The sequence below is a fragment of the Tubulanus polymorphus genome, chromosome 1 (assembly GCF_964204645.1).
Source record: "Tubulanus polymorphus chromosome 1, tnTubPoly1.2, whole genome shotgun sequence".
In the NCBI taxonomy this organism is placed as follows: Eukaryota; Metazoa; Nemertea; class Palaeonemertea; order Tubulaniformes; family Tubulanidae; genus Tubulanus; species Tubulanus polymorphus.
Window position 1 is genome coordinate 15,444,255 of NC_134025.1, and position 27,987 is coordinate 15,472,241.

General features: G+C 37.7%; 1 protein-coding gene across 7 annotated transcripts in view; it reads right to left on the bottom strand.

Annotated features, from left to right (window-relative positions):
* LOC141915380 (uncharacterized) overlaps positions 1–27,987 on the bottom strand; it is a 200,005-nt gene that overhangs the window by 7,755 nt on the left and 164,263 nt on the right. For 6 of the 7 annotated variants that reach the window (XM_074806882.1, XM_074806881.1, XM_074806885.1 and 3 more), the window contains 4 exons: positions 21,873–21,945; positions 21,388–21,550; positions 16,826–16,912; positions 12,805–12,869 (listed from right to left, as the gene is read on the bottom strand). In XM_074806882.1, the coding sequence (XP_074662983.1) occupies positions 12,805–12,869; positions 16,826–16,912; positions 21,388–21,550; positions 21,873–21,945 (388 nt within the window). Of the gene's footprint in view, positions 1–12,804; positions 12,870–16,825; positions 16,913–21,387; positions 21,551–21,831; positions 21,946–27,987 lie in introns of those variants that run through there. The other variant, XM_074806887.1, reaches the window with a different exon arrangement.

Genomic DNA, 27,987 nt, shown 5'->3' on the forward strand with positions numbered 1-27,987 from the left:
TGCCGCTCGTATTGTCACCAAAACAAAGAAATATGAGCATGTAACACATGTGCTTAAGTCCCTTCACTGGTTGCCTGTGAAACAGCGCATAGGGTTCAAAGTTATTCTCCTTGTTTTTAAGTGCCCCCACTTGTTGGCTCCAGGCTATTTGAGAGATCTACTCGTTCAGTACAATCCAGTTCGTGCACTAAGATCATCATCTCAATATTTAGTCTCCAGCCCATTACAACCTAAGTACTTTTGGTGGACGTTCATTTACTGTAGTTGCTGCTTCCATTTGGAATAACATTGATAACCACCTGCCTAATATTCACGATGTCAACCAGTTTAAACGTTCACTAAAACATCTACTCTTTCAACGTGCCTATACTTAGTTACTATGAACCATTGCAGTGCGCCGGTGAACTTATCTTTTAAGAAACAGGCGCCTTATAAATGTTTATTATTATAAAACTTTATAAGACTTTTGTTATTAAATCAGTGAGTCGACGAGCACTGATATGTGTCCTACCTGTATAACATTGTTTCACAAGGAATCGAAGCCACAACCTCTAGGTTGTGAGTCAAACACCTTATCCACCAAGCCACAGGACAATACAGCCTTACATTTTGAGACATCAGAATCTATAGTGTGTGATCGTTATTTAATTTCCTCCAACGTGGATCAAACAACATGATTCACTTCAAGGGAACCAGAAAGTCACCTGATCAGCGTAAATTCAAAGTGAGGGTTTCCAGGAAATTATGAAGTCCAAGGCAAAAATGAAAACCTTGTTTCTCCGCAGCGGCCGGGTCATTTTGTAAATTCTCATAAAATCTTTTGATCTGGTCATTTCTATAGCTTCCGGGTCTGTTATTGTCTGCCTGATCGTGATTGTTAAGTACACTTCGTCATCTAACCCGTAATTTATTTATCTGTCCCTTTAAGTTGTATACGAGCCTGCGCAGATCATCTCCCCCGGCAGGGATTCGAACCTGATGATATCGCTTAACTCGGCCATGGCGTGGAACCCTGCCACACTCGATTGGGTGCGTATGTTGAAGCCAGCTCAATGAATCCGCTGCTGTTGGCAAGTTTTGTAGTTTAGCATTTCGTTACGTATTTCGTTTTGTACTTTAACATTTTGTAATTTCGTTTCATATTTCGTAAATTCATTGCGTATTTCGTAATTTCATTTCATATTTCGTCGTTTCGTATTTTAGAAGTACCCTCCCTTACAGGATTGTTTTGACTTCAGTACCGTGAACTAAACAGAAATATTGAATAAGTGATTGAAAGTTTTTTAATTACATTATTTCAATACGCAGTGCAGTGTATCAGATTCTTCACAATGAACAATTTATTCTTTAAAGTTCATTGATTATCAGTAAGATTTGAAGCCATGTTGTTGTTTCTCAGCATGTCCCTAGTTATCCTATCTATTTTTTTCTCATCCGTTATCCTCTAATCATATTCCTTCTAGAGCCTATTTCAAACCCATTCATGCACAGCTGCCTTCCGTATTAATCCTTTCTACGTACTTAATGTTTTAAAGTGACCCTTATGTCATATGAAGGAACTATTTGAATAGTTATGTGTGGATAACATTTACTGATTGAAGTCGCCATCCATCCTAGATTATGTGACAGCTATAGACAAAAGATACGTGAGCCCCTGCGATTGGCTGATATTGTAGATTCACAAGTACTTTCAAGGTCACTTCAAAATACACATCCAAAGAACATGCCTATTTTCAAAATATATAATATATAATACTAAATAGTGTATTTAGATGATTACATGTGTACCGTTTTCGTATTCATTGCCAGTTTCTTCCAAGCGTTTCTTCCAAGTTTGGCCAAGTGTGGCCTTCACAGTACCATATTGTCATCACATCCTTGCTGTGGTAACTCCCATGTCTGATCACCAAAAGAGGCCCGCCTCCTTTTTCCGGTGGTTCACAAACCCTAACTGCCAACTTGAAATACGCTTCTAAATACCCAGTTTGTATAAAGGCATCTTCGGTACATCCGGTATTAGTTGGTCGGACTCTGTGGTCTATTGCCTGGCCCTGAGCGTACGCGAACCCTGGTATATTGCTTAACGCCTGAAGAAACAAGATGTCCTGATATGAATCTAATGCCTTCATGCCTTCATCCTTCCATCTTAACCAATCCGGAAGCGATCACCATTTTCACCATAGTCTGTGCGCTGGGTAGGCCCACCTGAAACCCCATCACCAGTTGACGAAACCACTTTTTTCGTTAGGTATACTTGTAATCTTTGATATTAGACATGTTAACATTCAATTCTCAGGGATGCACTTTCCATACCAGTGTGATATATGTATGGATATCACTGGAATTCCAAGCCTCGATTTTGTGAGTATGGGAAATTCAAATGACTGTAAATTGGTGACCGTTGATGGTATGACAATGTAATACCCACCAAAATTAAGGTATTGGAATGCTTTTTCACTTGATATATGCCATATACAAACTATGTCTTTTTCTAGGTCACTAGATGTCAAAAAATTTGAACTGCTTGAAATTTAGGAAGGGTTCATTGGTGATAGAAAATGGGCTAAGCGAGAGTTAACACTTGAAATTCATAACAGATTATAACCCCAGTATATGGGAGCATTGTATTGATGATGATCTACTGACATTGAAAATATCTGCTTCAACAAAGAGTAGCAAAATTGTATGGATGCAGTAGGGGATATTCAGTTGACTCTTATTCAGTGACCCTTGATGCTATGATGCCCTCAAAATAAAGGTATTTTAAGGTTCTTTTAGATGATATGCAAATTAGGCTCTGCATGTAGGTTACAAGAGGTGAAAAGTTCACAATCATTTCTTGCTTAAAATTCTATATTGGACCATGTAAAAGTGTATTTACTGTATCAGAATGATCTAAATTTGCCTTAATTGAACCCGACGCACATCTAATAAAATATTCACATTCATTCCAGTCTGTAGTATTCAAGGATATTGACATTTGAATGTATCAGTGGGAAGTGAAAATTTAAAACATAGACCCTTATTAGGCAATTTGTCCAAATTATGAAACTTTATTTCGTTTTTTATGTCCCAGTTATAAAATCAGGTACAGATTTATAATTTCAGGAACTTTATCATCATAGCATATTTCGTATTCATTGTCACAGTCACTCTCACTTCCATCCTCCGCACTAAACTGTTGGTCATCACTTCCACTGTCTGTGTCATTCTCCTCATCGATATTCAGCAGGATCTCAACTAGTTGTGGAGGTAGACTTTCCCATTCATGCCATTTTGGTTCAATTCTCCCGTTGACCATTACCAACCATCGTCATCCGATGGAGGAGGAATCTTTGGATTCTGCAAGTGATCTCGTATCCAAATTGCTACTTGATAATTCACGCGTTTTATATGTTCACGCAGGCATAGTTTTGGAGGAGGCAAGCTAGATCAGCCAAATTTTTTATTCGCATCTAATCTTTCGTCAGCCACACAGCAAATAGCGAAGTTCATCCACTTTCGATGCCTTGACTGAATTCTTCTTCCTGTACATCAGGCATGTTCACTGCTCAAGCTGCAAGAAGAGATCTGCTGTTACTACCCGTGATTGACCAAGGTCCTGAAAAACGGCATGGTAGTGAGTGCTTTTTTAAAGGAGTTGGATCGGCTTCACCTTTCCAATATCTTCGAATGTGCTGGTGGTGTCACAACTTGTGAATGCATGCATAGCTAGAAGGGCAACGCAGGGGTGAAATCATGAGCTAGCAAACACAATTCTTATTTCTAGTTCTGCAGCATAATATAAAAGAATGAAGAAATTTTCGCTGTCCGGATAATCGTAGCCCTTATTTGCTGCGTAGTTACAATAGAGGACTACTCGTGTAGCGTCCTCTTGACTGGACTAAAGTTTGGGTACTTCAGTCAGCTTGTATGCTTTTTCATCGCAGTTAGCAATAAAAGTTTTTCGTTCAAGCTTTGGATTAAATTCATCGTTACTCCATGCTCTGATCAAGGTTTATCAGGTGTTGCTGATTAATGCCATTGCTTAGGCCTATTTTCATTTTCTGGACGTTTGTTACTTTCTCCTTGGATGATGCGCTCCTGGCATCTGCCTCTAGAGGATCTTTCAAGGGACTATATCGAGTTCTCGTGGTACATGTCTGTACTGAACAATAAACTAGAATTACACGCAGTACCCACATCGAAAATCTTCTCACTAATCTGCCTGAATGTTGCAGGAAACTCCTTCGTCGTCGAGTAGAAGGAGGCATTGCCATCAGCGATATTTAGGTGGTACGTCTGCACCCTCAATGCCTTTTATCAAGAATTCAAACCCATTTCCTTTGTTCGATTTTCTTTGGCTGATTCTGGGACCTCACAAGTAACTGGAAGGCAACGTTAGACAGCTGCCTGTAAATCACCTCTATGTTGCTCGTTGTTTTTACAAAAACTGCTTTTCCCATATCAGCAAATGTTTTTAACCGTTGCCTGCGAATTGGCTCAAAGAAGTTCTATTTTTTTCAGACGTTCCTCTATGAACTTCGGCCTTTTTGCCGACTGTTTCGGCATTCATGACTGCTGACTCCACCTCATGGGTTGCTTGCTAACCAGATGCAATGTAGTTTCTCATCACCATCAATTCTGAAAGGATTCATAAAACTCTCAAACGCATCTAGGATTTTGGCTGTCTCTTTTTCACTTCGCTTGATCATTGATGGGCGCACATCCCTATGTGTGTTGCCCATGCCTTCATCAGTCATATCGGCCATCTGGAGCATGACATCTACAAACTTCGACAGTGCGAGCCCAACATCGATATGCTCAAAAGTTCTGGAGTACACCAGAACCACCAGCGCCATTTGATCCTGGTCCAGCGAGAGATTTGGCATGACGCATAAATGTTTCTTTTATGGTTTTGTCAACTGGGCACCGACTACCTGGGACAAAATACCGTGCTGCTGAAATGGCACCTGTCTCAAGCAAGTCCGTGGCACCAGGATGGGTTTTCTCAATGTTTGTTAGGAAAACAGAGAAGAAAGTCAGGAACCTGGTGTAATTCTGTTTATCGAAACTGAAAAAAAGATCTGCCATTTGGAAGATAGTCCAGTCATAATAGAGTTGAGGATAGACAAAATTGCTCAAACTCCAATTCTATGATTAATTGATAGAACATACCTATCCCAGTTCATATACGATATCTATATGGTTTGCATTCGTTTGGAACAATGTAAAAAATCGGTTTCCATGGCAACAGCCTCCTGTTTTCACCATATCTTCGGTATATAGATCATAAGAGCCAAGATCCATACAAGAAGTAGTCATTGGTTTTGACTGCCAGGTTATGGACAACACCAACCACACATGCTCAGCGTACAAAAGCCTGAATTGTGCAGTCTTACTTAGTGAACCTTCACTGACCCTCGTCCGAAAGGCGGAGTACTTATCTAAATATTCTACATAAGTTTATTTATAGCTTTATTTAACAGATTATGAAGGGATTCCTTGTCCCTGTTTCTGAGAAAAACTTTCACTGTTCTCCTCAGTTCTGATTGTGAATCATCTGGTAGTAGCTCTGATCCAGTGACATCATGGTAATTCAACAGTAACATCCTTTCTATTGCTTCAGCCATTACTTTATGGCAGTTGATTGACCTGCAGTAGTTTTTTCCAGATACGTCTCCTTCGATGGAACCAACCAACATCAGACCAGACTCAATCAGAATATCTGTGAATCCAGACCCCTACATTTTCTTACCAATCATTCTCACTCTCAGCCTCAGCTGACCGAGGGACATTCTGTAGCATAATCTCATGAGCGGTATGCACTGAACCACTTCCAGATGGATCATTTATAAACTGATCGAAGTTGTCAAAGTCACGATGAAATAAGGAGAGAACGGACGGATTGCCTACTATCTGAGGTGTTAGAAGGCTTGAGGCATCATTCAAGGGCAGTAGCGAGCGCTGTTTCTAGCTCAAGTGAAAATTAATATCTTTCCCCATAGCCAAGCTTGTTCATGAGGGTACTTAATTAGGCACTCCTAAAAAGATGTCTTAAGGTCATGCACACTGTGTTTTGGTAATTTCCACTGACCACTAGTTGCCGCCTGGCAAAGATCTTGTTTTATGAAGGACACAAGCCGATTTGTCCTTTCAGATGACTAAACCGAGTTGTGACCACAGATTACATTAAGTAAAAATCGTTGTAAATCCTGACGTACTGGATCATCAACCGTTTGCAAATATGAGGCTGTGGGTGGCGGATCTCTTTTTTCAAATACATCTTAAATGACCCTGTGGAAAAATTTGGCGACATCATCGATCATATTGGAACAACCAAACATGTAGCCATTTTTCACAGCCTCAGCCAGGCTGGTTTCATTGCTGAATATGAGCTCTGATACCACGTCGATCAAGGTTTACAAACGAGAGTTTGTCGCTATAATCTTTGAGGCGCAAAAGTTTGGATTTCAGTTTCCCTGTTTGATAGTTGGGGTTTAGAAATGGTGAATCCACAAGAAACAAAACATACATATCATGTAGCTCTGTCAAAGTCATGACCTCCTTCCTTGCCAAGTACAATTTTCAAGTACCATCAATCATTTCACATAATTTTCTATAACACATGTCACGGAATTCCCCCTTTTCATTAGTAAATTCTCTCAGATCATAATTTTGACTGCACCACTTTCTGAATCATTGTATTCGTCACAACAACACTGATGGTATTTTTCCTCGGAGGTAAAAAGATTGCAGCTCCGAATACGTCTGAGTAGTCGCTCATCCTGATGTGTTTCGGCCAATTTCAATATGGTACCTCTCCTCCATATTCAAATGAAGAGAGACCCTCTCTATTCTTCCTTCTAAGTTTTTCCTGGCCCAAGCTACCACAAAATATGCAGTCTGGATCAAATATTAAACTTTCAGGCGACTTCTCTTTGGCCATGTTTGTGTAGCTGGTTTTAGACGATTCAAATTCATCTTAAACCTTTGGTAACAGTCACGATAGTAGCCATCTTTATCAATAAAGTTCTGCGGAATCTGTTCACAAATGAGTTGCATGCGGTGGGTGGATCCAAGCCGTTGTGCAAGACGCTGTTCACGTATAACCAGTATTTTGTGTAACCTATCCTCAGCTTTATCTAGTTCCAAGAAATACGTAAACATACTCATTTTTGAGTCATTCATGTGCAAGATGCAGTTGCCATGCCGATTCTGTTATGAAACAGGGTCTCCCGGTGAACCAGGGTAACCGTTTTCCTTTTTGACATGTCTGACAGCGTATAACTGAAAATTGAAGGACGCCTAATGTGATGAGATTGGCTCCCATTATGAGGGGACTGTTGAGGGGACTTAAGCCCGGCACATACGCAGCAATTTTTAGTCGCCGGTAGCTGCGACCGATTTTTAAGCAACCGTTGAGCAATCAATCGCTTGGTGTCGCCCGTCTGCTACCACTGGTGAAGGAGAAGCATTATTTTCCCCACCAAACATCTGTATCAAGTGGTTTGTCAAGATGGCCGCGCTACTGCCTCAGAGGTCACCGTATTTGGAACTATCAGATGATAATTTTTCGCTCTCTCATTGGCTAGTTGATGAGTTGCTTGTCACTTGGCTTCTCCAGTTACCGCTCATGGGCAACTCCCGAGTGATCGGTGAGCAATTCTCAGCAACGAGCAACTTTCTGTCGCCCAAAATCAAACAGTTTGATATCGGGCAACGAGGAGCAAATCCTTTTGACTACCAGCAATCACCGCACATGAGCAATTTTTTCGTTCAACGCCAAGCAATTCGGACGGTTGCTCGAAAATTGCTCAAAATCGTCGCCCGTCTGCGATAGGCTTTACGTTCACACCTTTGAAAAATATACCAGCATATTTGGTGTATGTGTCATGACTGATATGCTATATTCTACATTTCAATATATAATAAGTTACAGTTTATGGTTTTGTATAAAGTATTCTCAAGTTGGCATCCAATAATATCACAATCTATTCTCAATCAACTGTAAAATTTTAACCAACCATATAATCATGTACGCTATATACAGTCCTCTAAATAAAGCCGTTAGACATTCGAGTTCATATTACTACACCGTGTTGGTCGTTTACATTAGGTCCGCCGCATTCCAGACAGTATGTGTGCAATTCAGAATGTGGGAAGTCAATCATTTCCAATTAGTATTGTAAGATATCAGCACTAGGACAAATCAATCATAGCACTGTAGGACAAAAAGACAGTACCTACATTGGATTTCAGGCGTTATAGATAGAGGGCTCTGACTGAAATGAATGCGAAGATTTAATAAAATAAGTTTCGGGTTCAATTTAAATTGTTCTGATACAGTTAATACGCTTTCACGTGGCCCAATATAGAATTTTAAGTATGGGATGATAATTTTGACCTTTTGTGACCTACATAAAGAGCCTAATTTGCATATATCATATATCATCTAAAATCATTTTAATACCTTCATTTTGACGGATATTAAATTATCATAGCATCAAGATTCAACGAATCAGAGGCTGTTCAAATTTTGTGACCTTTTGACCTCTGGTGACCTAGGAAAAATACACAATTTGCATCTAGCATATATCAACTGAAAAAACATTCCAATACCTTTATTTTGGTGGGTTTTACATTGTCAAAGCATCAACGGTCACCAATTTACAGCCATTCGAATTTCCTATACTCAAAATCTGATGGTAGGGAAAGTGCATCCCTGAGACTTGAATATTAACAAGTCCTAATACCAGAGATTACAAGTATACCTATCGAAACAAGAGCCCCAAGGGGCACAATGGCCAGCCTGTCAGATTTGCTTTTTATAAATGATGTAATCTGTGGGTTATATTTATCAATATACACTCCCTGCTCAATATCATTTACATAGTAAAATCGTGTGTTAACACAGACAGCAGGAACGAATGTAATATAGAAATACTAAGTTATTGTATTGTTCAACGCCCCCTGGTGGCCATAAAAAAACCAATGGGCTTGAAACTCACCTCGATCATAGAACATGTTATGAGCTACAACTTTCCAATTGATTATAGTAGCAAAATATGCTTAAGTATCAATTATGATGTGGAAAAACTTTTTTTCCACCTACGAATGAGTACTGATGACCCCAAGATGGCTGCCAAGTGCGTCATAATTGCCTGGTCAAAAATACCCTCTCAGATATAAAAGATCCCTTTCCAAAGAATACCCATTACAAATTGCAATGAAACATGGCGCACCATTAGAAAGCTACAGTACTCAGAATTCAGGCCAAAATTGACATTTTTGGGAACAAAAAAGGTCACCGTACGGCCATCTTGAGTCCGATCGACTCAATTTTTCTCATGCCGATGGGCCCTCGGGGGATACAAATATATACGAATGATCAAGGTTATTGATAAAAGTGTCTTCAAAATTTCCCTCGAAAACTTCAAAAATGTGTAAAAAGTGCTGATTTTGGCGAACAACAATGGCTGCAAGTCGGCCATCTTGAATCTGACAGGGCCAGTTTTTGGCCTGAAGATGTGTCTAGGGTAGATACACGTATAAAACAAATATCAAGACATTACCTTGAAGCGTCTTCAAAACTTTGGAACTCTCACGAACTATCTAGATGGTTATCTCTCGACCTCAATAGCTTCAAGACCCATCTCAAAACAACTTAGTTCCATGCAGCATACCATGAACTCTCGGAAAGCGAATTGTATTTAACATTTTTTGGCAGAATAAAATTTGATTGAATTTGCAATTCGGGCACATGGCTAATTAGCATATCAAGGTCATACACCCGATTTGGTAAAACCTTTTTTTCGCGAACCTTGCGCAATTGTCAAGGATGAATTTTCTGTAGAGCAAATAAAAATTCCTCCCAAACACCAAATCAACTAAAGATTTCATAGAAATCGATCTTGAAATACAATTTTAAATCTTAAAATAAAACCCGGAAGTAAAACAGTAGACGATACCGCGGATTCACGTGAACACCTGATTTCTGTAAACGAAATGTTGGTTGTGACAAAATTGTTCAGACGGTTTTAGGTGGTAATAAGTTCGGAAACGTAACGACCATGGTCGACTTATTCGATGAAATCAGGCCTATGTGATATCCAAATTTTGACTTTTTTATTCTCCAGACCTCCCTGATATAGAAATAAAAAATTTTGGTGGTACGAAAGTGCAATCACAGCGCCGACGGGGACAGAGCCGTGTCAGAGATCGGCGGAGTGAAAATTGAGGTGGACGAACATGAAGAAGTAGGCTATTGCGCTACTTGAATCACGAAAACTCCTGGCGCGGCCCCGACGCTTTTCGTTGATTAAGTAATACAAATATCATGCAATGGGTTTTCACAATCTACCGCTGGTATTTACCGGATTTCAATATCACTCCAAAATTCAAAGAAACCTCGAAATATCGAACCGGAACACTTCCGGTAGATATCCGCGGCTGCCCAACTGGGAAACTTATTTGTTTCAATAGATATTGATAGGATCCATCATCTTCACCCGTCAAGGGATTCGAACCCACTAAGCTAAAGCCATGCCAGAATTGGGTCGGGCCAATCACAGCGCTTGTAACAAACCACATTAGGCTTCTGTGGAATTTCCCAGTAAATGGGCCAATCAGCGAACACGTAGCGAACGCGGAAGTATTGTCGCGTGTTGATACATGACGTCATGCGCAAAAGCGCCAGTAATGAAATCGCGATAATTCACGTGAACAGCTGCTGATATTTTCAGATAAACCAATCACAGGGAAGACACAACTTCCTGATTGGCTGATAAAAATTGAAATTTTCCCGATTTAACTTTCGTGAAAAATGCAGAAAACATTTTTATGAGACCCTATTTCAAAATTCTGCTCGCTACGATTCCGAGAATGGATTACGCTTAAATACGTGATTTGTTCGAATATGCCCTCACTTGGCAAGCAAAAGAGCCTTTTGTGTGGAAACCATGTCATTTAAATTCGCTCCATTTGTATAGTAATAGGCTCAGCCTACGGCTGGCCTAAAAATGTGGTTTCGTCAACTGGTGGTAGGGGTGCTAAGAGGGCCTACCTAGGCCACCGACTACCTTTGATAAATCTCACGAGCATCCACTTGGTATTCGCCCACTCCTGTTTATCCCCAACGTGACAGCCCCCTTCACTTTGTTCCAGTCCCTCGTTGTTTCCATGTCCCTAAACCATTCTAAACCTGTCGACCTCTTTTTCTGCATCGAGGCTATCTCATATTTGTGGTCCCCACTTGCAGATTTTCTTCATCTTCTTCTTTTCATTTGACAGCATCTCTTTCAGTAGAGCTCTTAGATATGGCAATTAATTTCTTGCCCTTGGTTGGCTTCACAGCCTTTCGCCTCAGGCTAAGTGTCACCTCTTCATCCAACTCCCTCGCCAGTTGAGCCTTCATGTATTGATCCGTCACATCCCCTCTTGTGATAGCGGCATGTTTTCTGCTTCGCGGTCAGACTCTTTTCATGGAATCCAGGGCTTTAGCCTGGGAGATACCCTCTATCAGGCAGTTATTCGTGGTCAAATTCATCCAATGATTTTCTTTGTTCGTTTTTGCAGATTTTGTTATGAATTTTTGGGAAGGACTTAATGATACTGAGTATGCAGTGTATTAAACCAGGTAGTGTTGTCATCAAACACGATGAAGGCCCTAGGCTTAAGTGGAAACCTAGACTCATTACATACAATGGCTCATTGTAAAATTGTATTTGAAATGTTCTGTTTATTGTACAGAATCATATTATTTGAAATCTATGTAACCGTCTTTGCTCGCAGGAGTGTCACAACAATTCATGAATACTGAGGATTTATTGTGCGAGACACATTTTCTAGCTGTCAGTCGTCTCTAGGTCACATGACCTTTATGTATACAAGATAACTTGCAAAAATAAAGGTTGTTCTGTTATTTCGTTGCAACTGGTCCTTATTGTTACTGGATTATAGTTATGATGTTCGTTACAAATGCGAGATGAGACACCACCACCCTGTATGCCCTAACATTGCGTCACTTAAAAGGGTTTTCAATACAGCGTCCTTAATAGTCACTTTAGGGACGGGCTCAAAAATTACAATTTATCCGATTGATGAAATAAGCACATCTGAATTTACTCATCAGATGGGTTAGGTTCCTGCCATGCATTACCCATAATGAAGTGAAAATTTAAATTGGCGCATTAAGTTTTGACTTTGTTACTGATACTTTGTTTCTTCGGCCATGCATTGAAGTTAAGCCACACTAACGAAGGCTGTCAACTTTTCACTATTAATCATTTTGTCATTTCCAAGGATGGTTTCTTTTCAATGAATTCCAAAATTTCTCGCTTTTCTTTGCAAGTTCTTAAAAACTTTTTGGCTCCATTTTTTCGATCACTCTACTGAGGCTCTAGTAATATGAACGCGCACGCGAGATGAGGAAAGTATAACATGCATGTAGCGATTTTTTGTGTATAATTACGTGTGATGAACCTATTCGGGACTATTTCAAGACAGTATGGCATGATTAATAAACAGTGTTGCACCTGTTGATTTATACATTAATTTGTGCAGTGAAGAATTAACTAATATTATTTTATGTATGAGCAAAATTGACAGGCAAAATAGTGACGATTAAGGCAAAAATGATGATTTATGAATGATGAATTAACCACAAAAAACATCAAGGAAATAATAAAGCATTTATCTGTACTCTGATTCAGTCAGAATGATGAATTACACGCTGACAGTTAAAGCAGGGTCGGGTCGACTGTAATAATCTGAAGCGGAATTACAAATTAATCGAGAATGTATCTAAAACAATATAAAGGATACATTTTCACCGAGCGGTGGCAATTCCAACATGGATGGAGCTTGAGTTAGGCGAGTAGTCACAGTACCTGTAAACAATGATAATTGTCCATGGGCCAAGAGATTTACCACAGCCTTATGAAATGCTCGACATAATTCAACATATATAAAAAAACGAAAAAGCCAAGGGCACTCGAGCGTATTTTTCTGCCCGATCGCGACGATTCAATTCGCCAGCGAATTCGTGATGAATTTATACGCCCGATAAGAGCGAGCACACCGAATTCAAACCAAAAATTCTGACAGCGTACATCGTTTAATGAGAGTTGATTAGTAAATTGGGTGAAATTAACAATGCATACATACTATCAGTTGATAAAAACAGATTGCTCGGCGGAAGCCGTCGAGTGTGGGCAGACGAGCGAATTTGCCTCGAACCGGGCAATTGAGTCGGCTGATACTCGTATGCCCCTACTTCGTAGAGATGCAATTTGCAAGATACAAGTAAATTCGGTACCAGTCAGAAAGATGAACTGAGTCACGAAAACACGGCAGAGCCGCAGTAACCTCACTTCACCGACAAATTCGTCAGTAACATATGACCGATTTCATCGCACCTCAGCTGTGACTGATGGTACAGTAAGGTACGGTGAGAGAACCGAGCGTCAGACGATATGCAAGTAAAACACTCGTGAACTGCCGACACGATGCCCATTCAAAGAAGGGATCGTTGTACACTAGCAGTAATGATGACTAGTTATATCCTAAACAATACTATTTCACCTGTCCGGTGTTTTCTATATGCAAATAAGTATTGTGTAGAATTCATTGGCATAATTAGCGCTAGAAATGATATCAACCTATTCAATTGTGCCGCCATTTTGTTTGTGAAGTAACGCACACCGGATGATCCACCCCAGTTAACATTTGTAGTCAGCCCGATGTCAGCATTGAGTAAGACGAAGTTGGCATTTGGACGTGGGTTGGCAAGGAGCCGGCTTCGCCGTCGGGCCAACGTTTCCACGCCGACCCGGGGGGGCGAATACTTATTTCGGATGCATTCGCTCTAATTTAAGCATAATATATGATAGTAAATATTATGTAGGTATATGTATAGCATAGTTTTTTTTCAAAATTATTAATTCATGATACGGTCATCTTTTCGTCGTTGGCCCATTAACCTTATGCCGACCAAGATGGTGGTGCCCTCTTTCGCCCCATTTGAGAATTATTGAAATAAGGACGATATCAATACCTCAGTTATTAATCAATGATACACATATACGTTTGATTATGTTATTAAAAAAGGTTGTTAAACTGAATAAAAAATTGAAAGTTTTGTTTTTTTATGAGGCCGGCGTGGTGCACAGATCTTCCGCCGCCATTTTGGTTCCATTCTGTTCGCTCTTTTGTTCGTATTCTTTGTTATCAAAATCGCTATTCATCAGTCTTCTAGTTGTAACAAGTGTAATTACAAGTTTTACATTCGGTTAGTATTATTGTGTTTACATGGCATTCGATATTTACGGCTGAGTTCGTTCAATTTTAAAGCCTATTTGAAGCGACATCAAATTCAATGCATTTTATTGCTAAAATAACACTTAAAATGATTAGGTTATTAGAACTATTACGTTGTAGTGACAAATTAGTAACAAATTGATTGACTCAGGTTTATTAGCTGATATCATGGATACATCATCAGGTTTTAGGGCATTTTGAGCTAGTACTAGGCTGCTGCCTACGCTGTTGGACTGAAAATGAGAAATATCCCCAAAAATCGCGATCCCAGTCCAAGACGAAAAGAATAGACTTTAGCTAGACCTAAACTGACTCATTACTATGATCTCTATGAAGTTGATACAATTTATAAATACAATTATTATACCAGTTTATTTTTCTTTTAGGCTTGTCACAACCATTGAGAAATTTCGTGAGGAAAGGATGTTGGGGCATGTTCTACAACAGTACAACGGACGTATTTACTGGTGACATTTTTAGAAGCTGTATGGATGATCTCTTCTCATAAAAGACTCCAACAATGATTGAGCGGTGAATGAGGGAATTGGGGATGCATCAAACTTTGGCTTAAACACGCTAAAATCCTAAAAATTCTGTAGTTTTGGCAAAGAATTAAACAGCAGTTGAAACCTGTATACATAACAATTCATATGTGTCCCCTGCTTTAATACAGATCTTACCATTATCTTTGTAGTATGAAAGGATTTATTTTTGTATTATGTGATACTTATTAGAAAAAAAAGTGTGGATTTTTCTAAAATTCTTAAAAAACACTTAGATGAGTCATCTAAGTGTGCATATTATTCAGGCATTAATCATACAGATATTGCTTTTTTTATTTGTTAATAATGTCTTAAAGATAGTTCAAAATCGTTGTTATCAATCTAAGTAATGCTTTTCAAACGACTTGGTATTATATGAATATCATATGATCAGCGAGTTATCAAGTTGAAAAATGGTGACATTTCTTTTTTTTTAATTACTTTAATAATTTATCTCAAAATCTATGTAAACTGTTTAAAATTATGTATTGATTTTTGTTTCGCTACTAAAGGAAAAGAACTTGTACATGTAATTCTCTATAGTTGTCTCAGGTATCTTATGGAAGAGGTTCCTCAAACTCAGTTCCTGGATGACGTTGGCAAACAGTTGGGGAATCGACAAATATGGACGGGGTTTGGTCAGAAAATGGTCGGTGAGGTTGGCAAACGGTCGGGGAATCGACAAATATGGACGGGGTATGGTCAGAAAAGGGTCGGGTGAGGTTGGCAAGCGGTCGGGGAACTGACGGACATACTATTAGGCAGTCGGCAAAACGTTGGCATTATGTCGGCAAAGTGACGAAAACTGAACTCGGGCCGACCATTTTCCGACGAGCACTCCCGACGGTGGGATGACTACGACACCGACTAAGGGCCGACCATCTTGCCGACTTTATTTGGACGTCGGGCTGACTAACAATGTTGACTGGGACCTCATTCAATAATATGACGTCATGGAAGTCAAAACCGGGTCAACACAAATTTTCATATAACCAAGATTTTAGGGGTTTCGTCTTTGAAAGCCCATAACTACCGAACAAAGCGTCGATCTCGGCGGTATAAAGTTCTTTCGAAGCAAATAGCATTGAATTTTCACATGTGTAATTTTGGACGTTTATAGATCCTGCATAAAAAAACGTGCTCAAAATAAATCGAATTTTTGAAACTTTTTGGTAAATTTCTAAAAAAATATGGTTGCGCACCATCAGACCTGCCAACCCTGAATTTTTTCCAAGTAACACATCTTAAATTTAAGTTTTTTTCAGAAATTTCTAAGGAACCAACCTTCAACTGGTAATTTTCATGAAAAATAAGTAGTTTCCTTAACTAAACACAAAAATCAAAATTTCATCTATCAAAATCAAATGTTTTTTCGGTGGGACCTTCTTCCGTCGTACGTTCTGTCTCAAGTTTAGAATCGTGTGTGTCACTAGGCTCAGATTGATATGATGGATTTGAAGAAAACTCTGCATCAGACATGACAGAATGATCCTCACCAGACACCATTTTTGATTCAACGCAGATGGCAGTAGCTGACAGAACTTCATAATAGCGGGTCACAAAGCAGGCAGTGTTCCGCCAAAGATCATCGAAAATTTACTCTGGCGTGAGTGTAGGGTATTAAGCATACGAATGATAATCGATCGGCCAGACCGTTGACATAGGCTTGCTAACGCAAGCCAAAAACTGAAAATTTCATATTCATCTAATCAGGACAGGCGCATTGGAAGCAATTATTGATCGGCATTGCCAGTTGTTAATTTTTGACAGGTTCTAATATATTGCCATGGTGAATTTACTTCAATGTCTAAAAAAACATGGTATTCAAAGAAAAAAAAAATGTCATTCTGTAAATTAAACTGCGGCTGTTCTTCCACCACCCATGCATAAATTTCATCTTTTCTGATGGGTTTCTTCAGGAGTATCTAAACCCTATGGTGGAATTCCGCCTTTTGGCCTTGGGCTTGGCTGGTTACTTTACTTACCTGCGGGATGAAAGAAATGATGAGTCCTTGGATTAAATACACCACTTTGAATTTTGTAAGGCATGAACAAAGCAGGTAATGTTACTTCTGAAATTGAAATTGAAAAAAACTTTTAATTTCAATAAAGCATTTGCAGCATCAGTAACAGAAGATTTTTGTTTGATCTAATTGGGTCCCATACTTAAAAGTTGAAATTTTTTATTCATAGCTCTTGACTCATTGGCTGCCAAACAAGTACATATACATTCAATATCTCCCATCACTAGCCTGCCAAAACCGTACTGGTACGGTTGACTTATTTCTTAATTCTAACAATAGATGGCAAATTCATCACGCAACACAAGTCCAGTTAGTTTAATGCCTTTTACTATTAAAACAGACTACCATCAGTCATTTTATGGAGTGTGTTAGTGACGTCATCTATTGAAATGGGGGCTGAACACCAATGAATGGGCATATTTTCAGCAAAATATCCCCTCTGCACTGGTGATTGCTGCAGATTTTATGGCTATTAGAAGAAATGCCGCTTATTTTATATGAAAAAGCTAGGCCAGATGAACAAAATAAAATAAATCTTATGAAGATATCTCATCTAGTTTTTGTTTTAAGAATCTCTGAAAAACACGGATATCCTAGCAAAGCGCATTTCCTGAAAAATAAGCCTGGTAGGCAGAGTTAAATTAAAAGCAGATGAATAACAGGCCACAGCAAAAACATTTCAGAGGAGCCGAAAAAATATGTGTATAACACATTCAAACGTTAGCGAAAATCTCTAAAAATATTGCCATATTAAATCTTTCAATGAAAAATTAACATAAAACAAAGGCCTTGTAATGACAGTTTATTTGTTATCACAAGAGAAGTTATTGTTGTAACAACATAAACAAAAATGTTTGAGCAATTTTACTTAAGAACTTAACAGTTTAAGTTTTTTGAAAAATCGAGAAAGTGTTTTTTTCTCAGGATGGGTTACTCATTACTACAAGCCTAATATGAATATGCTAAGGGATTTTAACTAACTTATACAACTTATTCTATTCGTCACACCAACAACAAGAAACAAACTAATATGAACTTGCCTAAATTTACACGATAGATATGTTTAATCATGGACTCCCCTGGTTTAATCGAGTACCAAAATGAAATTTTGGTAAACATCCTCTAGAGTTTAAGCAGAACAAAGGAAAAGGAGTGAAAACTCTATTGGATTAATTTCAAATGATGGGAGAAATCTGACTTCTTATAGGTAATTAGAACAAAAACAGCAACAGAAAATATCGAGGAAAAAATTGCAGAATTTCCGAGGATTCGTGCCCTAAGTAACTAGAAAAGCCTAAAATGTCCCCCATTCATCGAATCAAGAAGTTTTTATGAAAATCTGCTTAATGGCATGAGCTCTCCGTGTAGCACTATACCAGTTGTAATCACGCACAACTGCATGATGATTCATCGCAAATATACATGGTAGTGGGTTTTCCCTGATGACTCAAATAGATACTCTCCACCTGCATGGTGTGAACGTGGATGCTGAAAGATTTCATTTATCACCTGTGCACGAAGTTTGTTAGACAAATCATTTTCGTAAACAAAGGTGCCCATGGGCACTGTTAGATTCAGTGCAGAAGATAGTGAATTGAAGGAGTTAATCATATCCACCATACTAGACCATGACATTGCTTCAGTAAGGTGCTCTATCAGCTTATACTTGACATAAAAGGAAATGCATGTTACAAAAGGTATAAGGTAATTGGATTTTAAATGACGAACAGTTGTTTATAAAAGGAAGAGAAGGTAAATACGTAACACATTTTAAGTAGACCTAATAGATTTTGCAATGAAATACATATAATCATTAAAAATTATAAGCCTCCTAACAAATTATAAGGTCTCGTTAAATCAAAATCATCTCAGATGTCATTTACATTTTTGTTGCTGAAGCTGAAATCAAATCTACTACAAATTCACTGACATGGCCAACTACAGCAACTTTAAGTTATTTGATAATTTTGAGCCTGTGACTGAATGCCTACACTAATGACCTTTTTGGTTGGAAATACAGATTTTCTTGGAAATATAACGGAAAAAAATAAGTGTGAAAACTGTATTGGGTTGAATTCAAACGATGGGAGAACTTACTTTTTGCAAATAATTAAGATGGAAATATCAAGAAAAACATCTTTGTTAAAAATTAAATCTGATGTAAACACCAACCAGATGTTTTTGGCAGGATTTCAGAGGAAATCCATGTGAAAAGCGCTATACATGCAGTAATAACACACAACTAAATGATGATTCATCATGGATATTCATAGTACAGTAAACTCCGGTCCAACTCCCCACTGCCAGTATCTTTTATTCAATTAACCCTCTCCTGCCACTTATAATTAGGTTTTTGTAGGTATCATCATACAATATATTCAATTAGTTATATGACTTTTACAACTGAATTTAACTCATGTAAAGTATACATGGTTAGAAAGTAAATATACTAAGCTATCTTATTCCACAAAAAAAGTGATGCAGCATAAACTAGGTCAACTTATGACATCATCAAGATGGCCGCCGAACTCCATTCTAATCGAAAAATGAAATTTCAAACTCATATATCATGTCACAGTAAGCAAATATATGAATTTTTTCAATCTAATACCATTACATGTAATGAATGCAACATACTGAAGTGTATTTCATGTTGATAACCATGGCAATTCGGTATTCAGTTTATTGATTTTTATGTGCCAGAATATGGTCACTTCCCAGATACCAAAATTCTCAGATTTCGAACATATGTTCAATTTTTAGTCAGATTCTTTTCAGTATGCCATATTTTGAAACAAGGATGAGGACACTAGGGAATGTTGCCACATTCCATGCACATCACTTTCCACTCTCTTTCTGCTTGCACCAGGGAAATGGCGATGTGGTCCACCTTTACCGTATTTTCCGGCGATTAAGCCGACTCGGCCAAGGTTTTGGAAAATCAATAAACTTTCTACAATTTTGCACGCGCTATTGAATAAGACTTAGGTGCGCTGTGAGTAGTGCTTCTATGAGATATTTTATGTGCGTGTAAGCGCGCAAGCGCGATGGTGCGCCTCAAAATCTAACCCCTGCTCAAATAAAAATGGAATACTCTTATTCATTTTGATGATCTTCAGGAGCATTAGATTGACATAGTTTGGGAAGTAATTATTTAGGTCAGATAGTATCCGTCCAATAAGCCGATCATGATATTTTGGGGTAAAAATCTGAGGCTAGAAAATCAGCTTATTAGCCGGAAAATATGGTAGAACGAAGTCTGCATTCTCGATAAGCCACAGGTTTTGTCGCAGTTGAGGGATTTGGCGATGGAAAATATCTGGCTGTTATTCTTATCGGATTCACAGACACAGAAGGACAACCTGAACGCTGTGCACTAATGTCTACACCTCTTTCATCAATGATTTCTTTTATCAAACGACGCCTAAAATCAATGTGAACAACTTTTGACTGAGTAGCTTGATCAGCAAGTTTTCAAAGAATAAACGAATTGTAAATACAAATGTCCACTAGATGAAGGGCTAACTTTATATACCAACAATGGGTTTTATGTTGTATTGCATAGCTTTTCAACATTTGGTCCTTTTTATCCACACCGCCCATCTGTTTGTTATAGTGGATAATGACAGGTGGCTTGAATGTCGGTTCATTAGTTTTTTTTCCTGTATCTCGAACCAACTCGTCATGATAGTTTGAGATCATATTCAAATCTTTTCTGTCTCGCCAAAATACAACAACAAGTTTATCAGAAGACCTGTGTGTTACTTCCCCTTTAGCTAATGGGGACCCATGATGGTGTACATCAAGGTTGGTAAGCATGTCCTAAAGCTCTAAAATATCGTGCATTAGGTCCATCACTACATTGTATGATACTCCATGTTCACGTGCAATTGGATTGTCACGATCCTGACCAGGGTAAATCTGATATTTCCAGGTGTAGCCGGTATGTGATTCACAAAGTTCATAGGATTTCACACCAAATCTTGAGCGTTTCTTGGTCATTTCACCTTATAACAAGGCAGTTACAATAATGGCGGATATTCATGGAGACATACACATACCCGTCGAGTCAAAAGTTTATGGATCCCAACTAGGAAAAAGTCAATATAGACCGTTAAACATTAATCACAGTATTCGAAATGTAGCTCACCACTTCATCATCCCGATCTCTTATCATAGGAGAAGGTATCGCTGACAACTTTTCTAAAATTATGAAAGTATACCAGCTAGGCACACCCTGCTTTTGACTACACCGCCGCCATGATACATCTATAACCCCATAGAAATTCCTTGCTTTTTTCACATTGACATTCCAAAACTATAATAGAAAACCTTTTTTTCCATGCGCGGACTTTCCCATCCTTCTCTCATGTGGAAATAGATTGTGGATGATCCATAAAAATTGGACATTCACAGGAAGCACCTTATCATATCTTCTTATAACAAGGCTTTAATGCAAAGCACTCTAGAGTAGTTCATAACAAATGGAAAAGCAAATCATCAACTATATTACTATACCATACCTTTCATTGTATCATATATATCATCTTCTGATTTTTCTCTTAATTTATGTTCAGCCTTAAGTTTCCTCTCCAAACCCTCACTAACATGCTTACTCCGTTCATTTTCAATGTGTTTTTTGTGCTTTATGCTTTCTGCTTTGTAAATCCTCAACCGTTCAAAAAACTTTTGCATGCAAGGAAAGAAAAAATTTTCACAAAGAAGTCATGAAAAGTGCTTATTAATGATGGCACTAGGGGGTAGGGCTGTCATGCTAACTAGAAAATACTAGAAAGTTGTGGAACAGCATAATGTCATGTATATTGACATAGTAGACCACCACTACTCTTGTGCCATAATTTCTATATGAGTTGGCGGGCTGCTGATAAAAGCGCTTATATTCAAATGAAAGTTATATTATTCGCATATGCAATTCTGAAATTCCATCATTGATTTCTTCTTTTTACCTTTAAATAAAAACATTAACCAAATGAGATACTTTACTAACATCAGCATGGAGTTCAGTCCTTGTAGGGAGACTTGATGAAAAACTTCTCTTATCTAGTCTTCCGCAGGGAATCCTGAAATGAAATATAATCATAGATCTTATTGTGAAAAGTAACTGGAAAGTACTTTTAAAATGTTATAATAGTTTCATTATAAGCATATGATAATGCTTAAAATTAGAATGTTCGAAGCTCTTATCAAAAGTGAACAAGTGACTTTGGTTAACTTGACTTGTGACTACTGAATGGAGAACCGGCACACCAGCTATCCCGTCAGATGGTGCCACTGAGATATAAGACGAACTTCATTAAAATTAAGTACATTTTCAAGTACTTTTAATCTCAATTTTCGTTCTTCCAATCCGAAAATTTAGCGAATCACGCAATGAAACATTGTCCATAGAATTCAAGAAACCATTGTTGGACTTTTATCGAGTTTGCAATGAAATCCAGTGTTGACGCTTACTGATCCACTAGCGAACCTGGCAGAAAATGGTGGAATGTTATCTTGTACCATTAACTTGTACTCCCTTGTATATGGATTAGCCCTTAACTGCTCAGTGCATTGCCTTGTCGCCATTTGGTTGTGGTCGTTATCTGAGTGCAGCGGCATCTTATCTATATAAGAGTTCATCTATATAAGAGAGCATCTTATCCATATCAGCGGTCTGTTCTAAAAGCAGAATCTTTGCTTGGAACGATTGCTGAGTTCGCCATCTTTCCATCAATTGAAAGAACTCTTTCATTGGTAGTACCAGTATATATCTTTTTAACTTTTCAATAATAGACACGTAAAAATCTATGGAAAATTATGGCATGGAAATGCTGTCAAAATTAAAATAGCATTTTTGATGCGTCAAATACACTTTATTCAAAATCTAATCTTATTTCATAATACATTTTACAAGCATCTATTGTTTTTTTTCTCTTCTGGTTACTCTGCCTGTCCTTCGCAGGGGTGGATCTAGGGCTGTCTTGTATTAGGTGCGAAACACAGGGTGGGGGATCTGGGGGTCATCCGCCAGAATATTTCAAATTCCATGTGCACAATTGTGCAATTTCCTGCATTTAAGAACTAATTCAAGAGGAAATGAGTAGATTATTGCAACACTACTCTCAAGCCCGGGCTCGACAGTATTCGGGAAAATACCGTAAAAACCGGCGTATAAGTCGAGTTTTTAACCCTTGATTTTACCACTAAATTATTGACCTCGACTTATACGCCGAGTACAGTTTTCTACTAAGTATTTTCAGGTCACAAGAAATATTGATTCTACCAGACAAAAAAGACAGTGTTCATCTTCTTACTGCTATAACAGTTTGAATAATTATTCATGATAAATAAAGTTATTTAATGAAAAAAACTTCTTTCATTTTGACACAGCTTCATTTAAAACGATGTATTCATATATGCGCGCTCATAGCAACGCTTAATACATTAGGCTATATATAGCATGTGACTCACACTACTGTATCACTGTATGGTAGTGTACTATACCTGAGTGTGTGTAACAGTCTATTGATTAACACACAGCAGCAATCAGGCTGACGCGCGGCGGCGTGCGTGAAGGCACACATCATTATCAAAACAAACTATTCAATACAATGATACTAGTAATTACTCTTCTAAGAGAAGGGACTCGACTTATAAGCCGGATATATGTGAAAAGCATGAAATGTAGGTCTAAAAATCGACCTCGACTTATACGCCGCGTAGACTTATACGCCGGTTTTTACGGTAAGAAATACATGCTCAGAACTTCGAGGGGGAGTGGCCCTGGTCTCCCGGGACCCACCGTCCCTAGATCAGCTGCTGCTTCGAAAGCTCTTCGTTTCGCGGCAGCTGTTACAATTCAATGTATTATTGCTACATAATATACAGTACAGATGTGGCCGTTTAGTACCAGCAACCTGTCCAAAGAAACCTTGGGAAATAATAAGACATTGAAGGAATTATGTTGGCGGTAGGGAATCAAACCCTTGCTAGGAATGGACGAAGGTCACTGAATTCAGGCAAGAATTACACCACAAACTTTAGTGTCTGATAAGGATCGTAGAGTGAAAAGGAAAAGCCAAAATCAGTCGCCCTTTTTGGGAACAAAAAAGGTTACACACAGTGGGCCGACCCATTTTCGTAAGCTGATGGGCACTTTGTAGATACAAATAAGAGAATGATTGATTGATCAAAGCATCTTCAAAATTTCCCTTGAAAATTAAAAAATAAATTGCCCATGGGCAAAGTGTGGTTTACCTTGAAAGCTAGAGGTTGTTTGGGGTAAGGGCATCGCTTGAAAAATCTTTTTCATTCGTGACTTCAAAGTTCCACAAGTTTATATTGTATTTTATCTCTCTTAAAGAATTATTTTGTAGTCAAATAAGACCAAAGATATACATTTGGTTACGGTCCACGTCCAAAAGTTTGTAGGGTACAGGTAGGCGTGGCAGGGAAATTATTTTATATTTTCAAAAACAATATGTTTCACAATATGAAAAAAATATTCAAATAAGGCCATCCCAAAATAATTGTCTGTTTGCCGTAACACCGACTTAACTTTTCAGGACGAGTCGGTAGGTAAGAAAAAATTTTTTTAGCTAAATTTTTGGGCAAAAAAAAATAAATTTATCACCTTTTTACATGGAAACAATATCGCAAAAATCATCTACATTGTGCACGGGAAATTTGTCTAATAGCGTAGATTTCGAGAATTATTCTAAAATTATCACTTCGTCCAGAGCGTCATCTCTGTGTTAAAGGCCGACTTCAAGTATAAAGGGCCCATCATCTGTCAGACATGGCAGCATCTCTGAACCCATGGAGCAGTCAAGAGCTCCAGCGTTGAAACTGGAGTTTCCCTAATATCTCTGTCAGTTAACCGATTTGGACCCTCCTTTTTGTCAGGGATATGTGTAAACATGTAATATAGTCATATCTTTGGCTTAAAATTTAGTTTAAGCCCTCCTTCATGCATAAATTAGCAATTTACTTAGTGCATTCTTCAAATTTTCAACTCTTTGAATGACAAGCTGGGAGGAGTTATTCACCTCACCACAGAGAGCACAGTGACCTGTAGTCATAAACCTATATAAACAAAACAGTTGCAGCTCTCTAGTGCATAATTTTGGGGGTTAGAAAACTTTTGACCTGAAAGTTGTATCAAACTGGAAATTTATGTATCATCTTAACTCCTCATCAGTAACAATGTGTGAAAATTTCATCAAAATCGGACAAAAATTGAATAAATTGAAAATACAGATTTTATGTTCAACTCTATTATTACTGGAGGAATTCTTATCAAAAAACATCTACAAAATCAGCTAATTCTAATTAATAAGATTACCAAAATGATATCAAACATATACGAAAAAAGTTTTTTTTTATGTGTCACTGTGATACTGTGTGATACTGGTGTGAGCCAGATGTGTTCCAGTAAACACTATACACAAACTACCGCTTGCTAGTTGCTAGTGGGATGTGGCCTGCACTGCAAATCTCAAGTACCAACCGGTGGGTTTTTGGACCTCCATTTGAGTCAGCCTTTAAAAATGAAACAGTAAATTGAATATGTGCGCGGTTTTACGTTACCAGCTTTGATAGTCACTATGAGAATGAATGGCAGCTTATTGGAACACCGTACTGAAGAACGCGTTTACGATTTGGAGCAGAACAAAGTTCAACACGAAGCTAAATTAATTGAAATTAAAACAATGCTTACGCAGGAAATAAATGACTTGAAACAAGAGATAAGTGAAACAAAAAACCATAACTATGAAACGCGCAGGCTAGCCGTGGATAATAATCAATATTCAAGATGTACTCATATTCGTATAGGTGGACTAATCCAGACTGAAACTGAGGACTGCACACAATTATCTATTGATAAACTGAATCAGCAACTAAACCTAAGTGAAAGTGAAAAGCTCAGCACCAAAGATATCGAAATAGCTCACCGTGTACCATCTAGACAGCAAAAATTTGACAAAAACAACAAGCCGTATCCGAACACAATTATAATGCGATTCTTCATTAGGAAAGTGCTTGACGGGATCATACAAAAACGGGCTAGGTTGAAAAACTCTGGGATTACCATACGCGAGGATCTTTGCCCTGAAATCATTAAACTTGTGAATAGGGCAGTTAATTCAGGTCTCTACACCAAAGTCTGGACGATCAATGGTAAAGTTTTTGGAAATAGTTGTCAGAGTGGAAAGAAACTTAATATGAAAATGTTTGAGCCTCTATGTCCCAAGCTACGAACATATCAACCTTTCTATACTATATCGTACGGCTAATACCTGCTCAACTCGACCATGCGAAAGCCTACTTATTACCTAGGAGATTTATACATGATTTGGATATATATTCATGTATATGCTCTCCCAGCTCGATTTACTATTTTGTATTTACTACTTAGATTATGCTATATAAAAATTAATTATATCAGTTTTTGATAAATCTAATGGTTAAAATGCCTGACATTATACCTAGGCATTCTTTTTTATTTGTCTTTCTATGCCATTAGGTATTTAATTTAGTGGGGATATTCTCAATACATTAACTTGATCACTTGCCATCACTCGTTGTGATGTCGCTTTAGTGTGAAAGGATATTGCAATTTATTCCTTTCCTTTTTCGGTATCCTTATATAAATACTATTATCATAATTATTTTATTCATTTTTTTTTTCTTAATTATTCGTTTGTTTTTTTTTCATCTCAAACTTATCAAACTTATCAAATTTCTTTGAATAGGGCCCATGTGTTGAGAATTTTTTCAATAGATTTAAAGATGATAATTACAATCTAAACAATATTCTAGATGATGAAGGATCTGCAATCTATAATTTTAGGTGTCCATATATTGAACCGGATAATTTTTCAGATTTAATTAACAGTGAAAAAAGCATACATAGTCTCCCAAGTAAAATTGATAATTTGAAAATGTTAATTGAAAACTTTAGGCATCAAAATATTGAACTACATGTAATTATGCTCTGTGAAACATTCCTTACTGATCATAATGCTCAAACTTATATTTTACCAGGATACTCATTATTTGAGGTACACCGTAAAAACTTATCTAGAGGGGGAGTTGCACTTTTTGTGAAAAATAGTTTATCATTCAGAACGCGGACCGACCTAAACTTTTATGAGGAAGGCAAATACGAATCTTGTTTCATTGAGATCAGGAAGGGCAAATCCTTTCAAAACAATTTGATTATTGGTGAAGTCTATAGAGTACCTGGCACCCCTGTGAATGACTTTATTTCAAGCTATGATAACTTACTTAAAACAATCAAAAAGGAAAAAAGTGACATTATTCTTGGAATGGATCAAAATATAGATTATATTAAGATTAATTCTCATAATAATACATCCAAATTTTTAGACTGTAACCTAAATAGCAATTTGTTTCCTTCAATCTTGAGACCAACTAGAATTACTCACTCAAGTACTACCCTGATTGATAATATCTATTTATCACCAAATCTCTGTTCACGGGCCACTAGTGCAATTTTGACCACTCATATTTCAGATCACTTACCTTGTATAGTATCAATAAGAGGAATTACCAAGTATCGAGAAAGCACTGAAACCACCAAGCGTAACCTATCTTATTATAACTTTGCCCTTATCAATAGAAAATTACTAACAACTGACTGGACTGGCCTCGCTCACATGAATGCCAATGAAAGTTATTCTTATTTTATCAATAAACTCAGTAATATAGTGGATGATGTAGCGCCTGTAATGAAAGTTAAAGCTAGAAATCACATTAGAGAAGAATGGATGATGCCAGCCATTTTAAAATCGTCATGGAAATGTGATAACTTATATAAGAATTGTTTTCACCTAAATAAAAATGACCAGAAATATAAGGAATATGTCCTATATAGAAACAATCTGAACTATATCAAAAGATGACAAAAACTTGATTACTATTCAAACAAATTAACCATGTTTAAAAATAATTCTAAAAAGCTCTGGCAATTTATGAAAACAGCCATTGGGAAAAATCGAGATAAAACTTCAGTGACAACTAATAGCTTTATAATTAACGGCAAAGTAACATCTGATCCAATGATGATCTCAAATGGCTTCAATGATTATTTCTGTACT